Here is an 8719-nt window from a genome sequence, read left to right as displayed (position 1 = left end):
GCTGTTGTCACCTCGCCGTCGTGCACACCTCATGGGGCCGTCGCCGCGTGCATGCCCTCGGGATTCGATGCCGCGGTCGCTCCCACCTCGCCGCCGTGCGCGCCTCAGGGGGGCCATCACCGCGCGCTGGCCTCAGGGATCCGCCGCCGCGAGCGTGTCCCCAGATCCGCCGTCGCGCGCTTGCTCCTAGGATCCGCCGCCGCGCGCGCCTCTCTAGGGTGGGGCGTAACTATCGTCGTCGCTAAAACTGAACCCTAGCGATCTGGAGCTTCTTTTATAGACGCTTCGGACCTGGTGTGGCTGAACCGGCTGGCAACATCGGGTCAGAGCTTTCGCCGAGTTATTGGAAGCCCAGGGCTCCATATATATATATATATATATATATATATATATATATATATATATATATATATATATATCCAAGACTTTTTGTTCTTTATGGCCCTTTGATGGTATGATACATTTAGTTTAATGTATTTTGGCATGAATGATATGCTCTAATACTGTTTAATGTGATCTTACATGTTTGGTCTTATATTGTGATACAATATGATGTGGTTAATGTGCTCGAAGACACTTGGTCTTAATGCTTTGATATTTATAATATGCACTTCAAGCACCTAGGCTTATTGATACATATGCACAGTGACTTGGATTAGTTTTTCAAATCCATATTCCATAGCATGTCACAAGTGCTTGTTCATAATTCTTGACTCAACATTTTTGCAAAAACAAGGTTAACTTGTCCTGTACATGAGCTCAAATTCAATTATACATGGTACATGCCTATAGATTTTTGTTATATAAACTTATGCTAATACTTTTTACTCAAACTACAAAAGTTCATACAAACAAAGCCCCTTTAAAACCTGCTTTATTCACATATTTGAGATAGTGTTGTCATCAATCAACAAAAAGGAGATTGAAACCATCTAGTCCCTCGAGTGTTTTGGTGATTAATGGCAATATAAGGTTATTGTGACTAACGTGTGTTTTGCAGATGAAAATTAAAGTTAGGTCACAATGATATAGATAGGTTTGGGAAATCTATCATTTTCATGTCCATGCTTACGGGTTTTGAAAGAATAGAAGACAAGGTTAAGATTGACTAGTTCAAAGGGACGTGGACTGGTAGCTTGACTGAGATAAGTATTAGCTTGAACTATTAGTTTATTAATCATACTATAAATCATTTTTCCTGTTTTGTGACTTTATACTTGATAGATACGGAGTATTATGTAACTTAGATAACGTGATTTGCAAGTGTGTCGATGTGGTTAGATGATTTGCATGTGTTACATGGTGAGTGTGTGACGTGCGCATATTATAGCATATGATATGGTGATTTCAATGTGATACGTGTTAGATGACCATATGTCCGGTACATGACGCGAGGGAATAACGTGAGCAACATGTGCCCGTCCATTTTTGCTGCCGTGTGCGTGCTACATGATTTGTTAGAGCGCCTCTGTTTATCACGAACCTACATGCCTTCTCTTCGCATTGGTTGATCAATAATACTACTTCGTTTGATGTCACATTCATGCCTGCTAACCATATGCCACAAACATGAAGAGTACCAAGCCTACTTGCATCAAATCAAGAAACAGCTCTTTATCTGAAAAAAGAAAAACAAAGTCAACGAACAGCTAAAAGTCAGATGCACAGTTCCGAAAAACACACACACAGTCCAGTACTCCAGAATCCAGTCTGCGTAAACCACAGCTCTGATACAAGTCAATCTAGATACCAGACTTCAACGAAAGGAGTTTCACATGACATGGGTCAAAATAATAAATTGTGACAAATTGGCCATGTCCAGTGGGTCACACCCCAAAGGGATCGGAGATTTCAACAGCACCAAAAACACCAAGTCTGGGCAAATCGTCCTGTTTCTTAGTCAGCATCCATCTCCTCAAGAGCTGCCTGAGCAGCAGCTTTGGCCTGCTCCAACAGTTCATTTGGAACCTGTACAAGTACGCAAAAAAAAAAGTTTTCTGCTTCAAATTTACATCGAGAACCATACAGAGACAACTCATTCTCCGCGTGAATATCCCAGTACCTTCTGATGCTGGCGGTTCGATTCATCACAGATCCAGCTCAACTCCAACTCAAAAGCTTTGTCCTTCGCTTCGTCATGCACTCCATAAATTCTGCATTTTGACACATTTTGTCAGAATGTAAATTTTCAAGGGTGGCAAGTAGTCTTTTCAGGTTCATTGGCATCAAGTAAGCAGGAAAATATAATAGACTTGGCAATACCTTTAAATATCAAAGTTAGACTTAAAACAACCACAACTTAGATCACCTGACCTAAGAGCTGTAAGCTATCACGTGCCCCCTACTTTTAACAAAAAAATTGTTCTTAAGACTGTTTATGCCAACAGTTTCCAGTGTTATCAAATCTACATTGCAATCATGATATTTCTAATTAGTTTTATATTAATAACACTCCTACCAGCACACTTTTCTTGATAAAAAATGCCTAGTGTACATAGGAATGTACCCCTTAATCCCTTATAATGACTAAACAATGATAGCTGGGTGCACCCTTCGCCAGGCTTTGTATAGATATGAACAGATGTCTTGAATGGCATCGAACAATGTGGAACCATGATTGAAATCAACTAATCTACAACCAAATGCATGCCAGCAACGCTGTAGAAAATATTAACATTCATTCAGGGGGGGGGAATAAAAATTAAAAAGATTCATTAAGTTGCAAAGTTTTTCTTATAATGAGAAAAGAGACATAGACATACATCTTTGCAACTTCAACAATGCCTTCCCGGCAGGTAAGCTCCGAAAGTTTCAACTTTTCTATCTCACTGCATGAAAGCGTTCAAAAAGTTGGGTTCAGAATCATCCATCTGTAATAAGATTAAAATAAGTTCGCACAGAACCAAGAAAATCCAGATGAGAATTTAACAGAAATTGCAAAAGCATTCTTGTTAGCAAGATTATGGACCACAAAAGCTAAAGCCAATAGTTCCCTCCACCTTATTATTGTAAAACTCAATATTTCATTGGAAATAAAACGGAGAATATACATAAGAGTGTGTAAAATATGAGGCCCAATCATATAAATGAACCTTGCCTATGTTTTAATGGTTAACATAATCAATGGACATAGAGAGGAAGCATATGCACAAAGATTATTTATCAATGCAATGGTAAAGTCACTGTTCGATATAATAAGCTAGCATAAACCAGAAAATTTTTACTTTCAGGGAAATAATATATCAGCTATCAAATAATTCATACTATTGAACGAATTGATGTTTGGAGGGTACTACCTTCTCTTTTGCTTTCCTTCTCAGCAAGCTACTCCCTTAAGTCACAAATATGTGATATTTTTACATTGTCCTAAGTCAACCAGTCTAAATTTCAGTTGCATATTACTTTTTATGTGGAGTTTGGGTATTTGAAAATGGTATACGTAGATTTATCTCAAAATGTAGTTTCATAAAAGTATACTTCTGCTATGTTCTTCAGCTGTTCTGAAAGAAAAAGTACTAGTCAAAGGTGTGTTTTGGCATTCGAAGACCATGTCAAAGTCACTCATTTGTGATTGGAAGGAGGTTGTAACAAACTGACAATACATGCTTTTACAATAAGACAACAAATGTTTATTATGTATAAATTGAGAACAGAACAACAAGAAACGAAGAGAATATTAAGAACAAAATAATTTGTAAGCTTACGTCTTTGCAGCCTGTCTTCCCTTCCCCAATGCAGCACCGAAGTATTTCTGGTCAAGTTTGTAATGCCAATAAACATTATGTACTTCAAAATTTCACAAGACTCCTAAAGTGAAAGGCTACTTAAAAACAATGCCATCCATACTGAAAATGAGTGTGCGACTGATGGAAAACAAAATTCAAATAAAACTAATGAGCCTATGGACTCACGTTGATACAACTATGTAATACAGTAACAACTTACGTAGGAAACTCCTGAGGGTTCTATCATGTAGAGCTGTGGCCCATCCCTATCATAACCTCCAAGAATAACACCACAACCAAAAGGCCTGATCAAGAGAAGCCAAGTTAGGGTTTACTACAGTGGCCAAAATAGTGTTTGGTCGATACAAATCATGCCTCCAGTAATCATGGACCACTACTGTTAAATATATTACCTGAGCCACCAGTACAGCGTGCAAAGATGAACATAACTTGCCACACGATCAGCCAATTCCTTCACAGAAATGGGTTCTCCATAGACCCTGGTCCATTAAAATTTTAGAACACATAATAGTCATAAAAAATCTTGCATCAGATGGTCTAAAAGACTAGGTGCTTACTTTTCATAACTGGCAGCTTCTGATTTGGTCCTTGAAACAATTTGCCTGCCATCTGCTGCTAAACCAGCAACAGCCTGCAGATGACAATAAAAGTAATTTGTGAAAACACACATGGTTCATAAAAAATGGCAAATGGAACATGAACCTTTCCAAGAAAAGAATAGGTTATCACCACAAGAAAATTCAAAAGAACAAAGATCTCAATATATACATCTTTAATAGTTTACATCAACAATTGATTATTTAGGAATACAGGTAATAGAGCATGCTTTTAAGATCCTCCTATATTCACCCGTACAGGTTAGAAGGCCAAGGCGGAATTTTAATCCTGCTCCCCTATTTATTTATCAACAGCATGATTTTGCATCAAAGCCACATCATTTTTGGGTCACTTGTAAAGGCATTACCAAGCCAGAGTGACGGTGCACCGAATGGATCCTTCGGTTTGATCCTTCCAGCATCATCTTTGAGGTTACCAGCTTCTCGACACCCTAAAGGACCAACCACCAAATAAGGATCCGATCAAATCCAGACTTGGGCAACTCAGATAACTTTAGCACTGAACCAAAAGAAAAAGATTGAGAAGGACAAATCTTACCAGGACAATGCCATCTTTGCACTTGATCCCAACAATAGTCCTGTTCATAAATACCATGACATCAACAATAACCAAGTAAGATTACATAGAACAGAGAAAAGGGAATAATAAGTGAAGCAAAACACTATAGGAAGTGGGAGGCAGACCCGCTGTTGTCGACGGCCTTGGTGGCATACTCGACCTGGAAGACACGACCATCTGGGGAGAAGGTCGTGACAGACAAATCATAACCTGTGCCTATGCTGCTCATGGTCAAGTTCTTATCTTCACCTCTACACCGCTAGTGAGTAGTAGATCAAGTCCTGAAAGCATAACACCAAAACCTCAGTTAGGTAATCCACACAAAATTCATCAGTACATAAACATATAGGAGTATTTACCATCACACAACACCAAAAAATATTTTTTGAAAACACACCAGGGAAGAGGGACGGAGTGTGGCAGGGGCACAGTGCGGCCAGCCCAGGCGCATGCCCAGGCTTAGGCCTTTGGCGGCCCATGTGGGAGCGGCCCAGATTGAGACGCCAGCGCCTTCGCCAGCATCATGCCGTCAGCCCGCCCTCGCATCCCGCCCAAACCCTAGTGCACCACAGCGGACAGCTGCATCCTGCTCGCCAGCCGGCTCCCTCCTCCTCCCGCACAGGCGCAGCCCCAGCCCTAGCCCCGCCCTCGGCAACCAGCCCCAGCCCCGCCCTCGCTCGCCAGCAGCAGGCCAGTAGCAGCGGCCAGCGGCAGTGCGCAGGCGCAGGTGCACACAGCGCAGCGCCACAGCCCCCACCCTCCGCTTGCGACCTCATGCTTCACCTCGCCAGCAGGCAGCAGCAGCAGCAGCATGTGTGCGGCCACCTGCCAGCCGTCAGTGCCCTCTGCAGTCCACTCAGCCCTTGGAATCCACTCAGCCCTTGGAATCCACTCAGCCCATGGCGCTCGCCCTCTCCAGACGACCAGGGCCACCACTGTGCCAGCACCCTCAAGGCTGAAGGCCTCAACTGTTGAGGTGAGGAACAAGAGTACGAGACTGAATAGTGGAGGACAGGACACATGAGGTCTGTAACTCAGTAACTCTCTATTGTGTGTTCGGACATTCAAATGTTTGATTCAACTAGTGAATCAAATTGAAGTGTTGTTGTTGAATCAAATTATATTGTCGATTCAAATTATACTGTTGAATAGAGACTTTAAGTGAAATTTAGAAGTTTATAATGGTGCCCAGGCTCCGATTTAGGGCTGGCTCCGCCACTGGGGGTGGACAGTCCCGGTAGGGGATATCGGTGGAGTGTAGACTTACGTCAAATAACTTCTTTTTGGCGCGCGCGCACACACACACAAAAACTGTATACGCTCGTAACTAGATCAGATCCGAATACAAATAGCGAAATAGATTAAGTTAGGGTTTAGATGCCCGGTTTCGCAGAGCGGGGCCGGAAGAGAAAGGGTGAGCATACCTGTTGACGGGCGGTCGCCTCCGGCGAAGGATGGAACCGAGGCCTTGCGAAGGGGTCGACGAAGACCTGGTGCACCTGCCGTCGGGCGTCGGCGGTCGCGCAGTTGCCGCACGACGAAGAGAGCCCGCGCGCACAGGGTGTGAACGGAGAAGAGTGATTATTCAATATAGACAGACCATAGTCCGGATCCGGATCGGGTCGGGTCGGGCCTAGATCGAAAGAGAGAAGAAAACATCACTTTTTTTGTTGGCCCGCGCTCGACATGGCCAGTGCGGTGGGCTCAAGTTCAAGCCCACGTCTAACTTGAAACGACTCGATAACCTCTTTTGCCACCGTCATAGTGTGGGTGAGCAGCTGAGAAAAAATCCGTGAAGAACAGTTTCATTTCACGATACTTATCCACCTCTCGATCTTAAAACTATAGAACAATCAGTCACCATTGGTATCGACTTAGCTCAGACAATTAATTGGCTTTGCTAATTGATAGTGTGTTAAATCTAAGTGCACTTTATTTGGTGGATTTAGTTGACTCGTTATAGGTGTGGAGTGATTTAATTGGGCGTGCTTTACAAAGTTTAAACTGCTAGATTATATAACGATATAGATTTATTAGTTTGCACCTCATATTTTCCATTTACTTTAACCATGAGATTATTTTCTCTTCCTCTCATAAACCGATTATAACACCCGATGTTATATACCTGATTAGCAATAGGTTAATATTTTAACATAAACTTATCTAATTATTTTTGTGCGCTTTGTGATGGTATCTTGTTTGTATTAATAAACATGCCAAGTGAAAAGTTATGTTCAATTAGGGTCAACTTAAATCTTTTTTGAGAAAAGACACATCTTTTGTTAATAATCAAAATGTTCATGAACAGAGTTGCTCAAGGTTTTCCAAGAAAAGATTCATCTAGGGTAATCATGACATTAGTAGTTCATTATGATTTAGAATTCCATAAAACAAATGTAAAGATAACATTTACGAATGTAGAGTTGCTAGCTAAAGGTTTTGTCATAAGAGAGAAAAATATGGGATGCCGCCTAAAAAGTCTATTTATGGATTAAAATAAACTTCTAGACGTTGGTACCTTAAGTTTGATGAGATTATAAAATTAGTCAAGGGTGATAAGTTTGCAAATTATAAATGTCCCAAAAATCGGTATGAGAAAAACTAGATGAAGTCAATATTATGTTTCAACTATTGGGAGCATTATGTATGCTTAAACTTGTACTTGTCCACACCTAGAATGTACAATCGGAATGCTTGACAAATATCAAGTAAATCTAGGCACAGAACACTGGAAAAAGTAGTTAAGAAGGCCATTAGATATTTACAAAAAAGACCCTAGATGATGTTGATATATTGAATTCCACTTCTAGGCAGATTATGTTGATACATTGGATTCCACTTCTCAATATTTCACGCTTGCTAGTGAAACATTTCATGGAAAAATTGCGACAGTCATTGTATCAACGATAATGCAAGATAAGTTTGTGGCAGCATAGAAGCAACTAGTCAAGCGATGTGAGTAAATATATTTATAATCAGATTATGAGTGGTTGATAGGGAGGGGTGTTGTAAGTTCCCCTCATTCTAGCCCTCTCGGTTTAGTCATGGTATGATCCTACATTCGTTCAGAGTAGGGATATTCATCGGATATCCGACTCGTCGGGTATGGGTTTGAACACAAAATTTGACCAGCAGGTCTTATCCCGTACCTGACTCGTAATAAAATCGGGTCACGTATGGATTTGATTTCTTACCCGCGGGTACCCGACGGGTATTCGAAAATAGTGATTTTAGGTTTTCAACCCACCAGTACGCTAGCTAGTCGTCCATCCTTAGCAGCTCATCCTACCGCCATCCCTCCTTGTCTGCTGATGCTTCTGATCTGGTTCTTGCTTTGTTGCAGGTGAGTGCGGCAAAGATCAAAAGCAGAATGCCCGAATGATCAACAAGCAGGTGTAATACATCCAAAGGGATCGATCAAACATAGACAGAATTTGTCTACACCGCTACATGCGGGACAAAACTACTAGTGCCGATAAATTATGACATCTACAGGCATTACATTGATCAATAAGCATTTGATAAAGTGCCAGTACGGAGTACTAGTGCTAGCTACTCGAGCTAGGAGAGTGTTAATACTCCAGACGGCTGTGCTAGCTACTCTCTGATCACGATGAGTTGGAAGTTTATTACCAAAAAACATTAGCAACACACGTCTAGGGCTATATCTGCATGACTGCATTGTGCAACAATATTATGTGTCTCTAGTGATCACGGTGATGTGTGACGCTCAGAACTGCACTAGATTTCATTTTGAGAGAATGCACCAAGCTCAGGGGCGGATCCAAGGGGTGGGC

General features: G+C 41.5%; 1 protein-coding gene across 1 annotated transcript; it reads right to left on the bottom strand.

The window, feature by feature from the left end:
- Positions 1-1438: 1438 nt before the first annotated feature.
- LOC100283094 (proteasome subunit alpha type 3) lies at positions 1439-6608 on the bottom strand. The gene is made up of 11 exons (NM_001155996.2): positions 6347-6608; positions 5048-5203; positions 4902-4941; positions 4711-4794; positions 4304-4377; positions 4139-4225; positions 3946-4030; positions 3705-3751; positions 2763-2828; positions 2063-2153; positions 1439-1968 (listed from the first exon to the last, which is right to left on the bottom strand). Exons 2-11 carry the CDS (start codon positions 5149-5151, stop codon positions 1897-1899), a joined length of 750 nt encoding a protein of 249 aa, NP_001149468.1. The 5' UTR covers positions 5152-5203; positions 6347-6608; the 3' UTR covers positions 1439-1896.
- Between the last annotated feature and the right edge of the window lie 2111 nt (positions 6609-8719).

This window comes from Zea mays, chromosome 7 (genome assembly GCF_902167145.1).
Source record: "Zea mays cultivar B73 chromosome 7, Zm-B73-REFERENCE-NAM-5.0, whole genome shotgun sequence".
Taxonomy (NCBI): Eukaryota; Viridiplantae; Streptophyta; class Magnoliopsida; order Poales; family Poaceae; genus Zea; species Zea mays.
Note: the sequence above shows the minus strand (reverse complement) of the source record. Positions and strands in the feature narration are given on the sequence as shown.

Excerpts from the sequence above, each read along its gene's own strand:
- LOC100283094 (NM_001155996.2), bottom strand. The coding sequence starts at position 5,151 with ATGAGCAGCATAGGCACAGGTTATGATTTGTCTGTCACGACCTTCTCC. Across the intron at positions 2,829-3,704 it reads GGAAGACAGGCTGCAAAGAC|TGAGATAGAAAAGTTGAAAC; the intron begins GTAAGCTTACAA and ends GCTTTCATGCAG. Across the intron at positions 2,154-2,762 it reads ATTGTTGAAGTTGCAAAGAT|AATTTATGGAGTGCATGACG; the intron begins GTATGTCTATGT and ends GTCAAAATGCAG.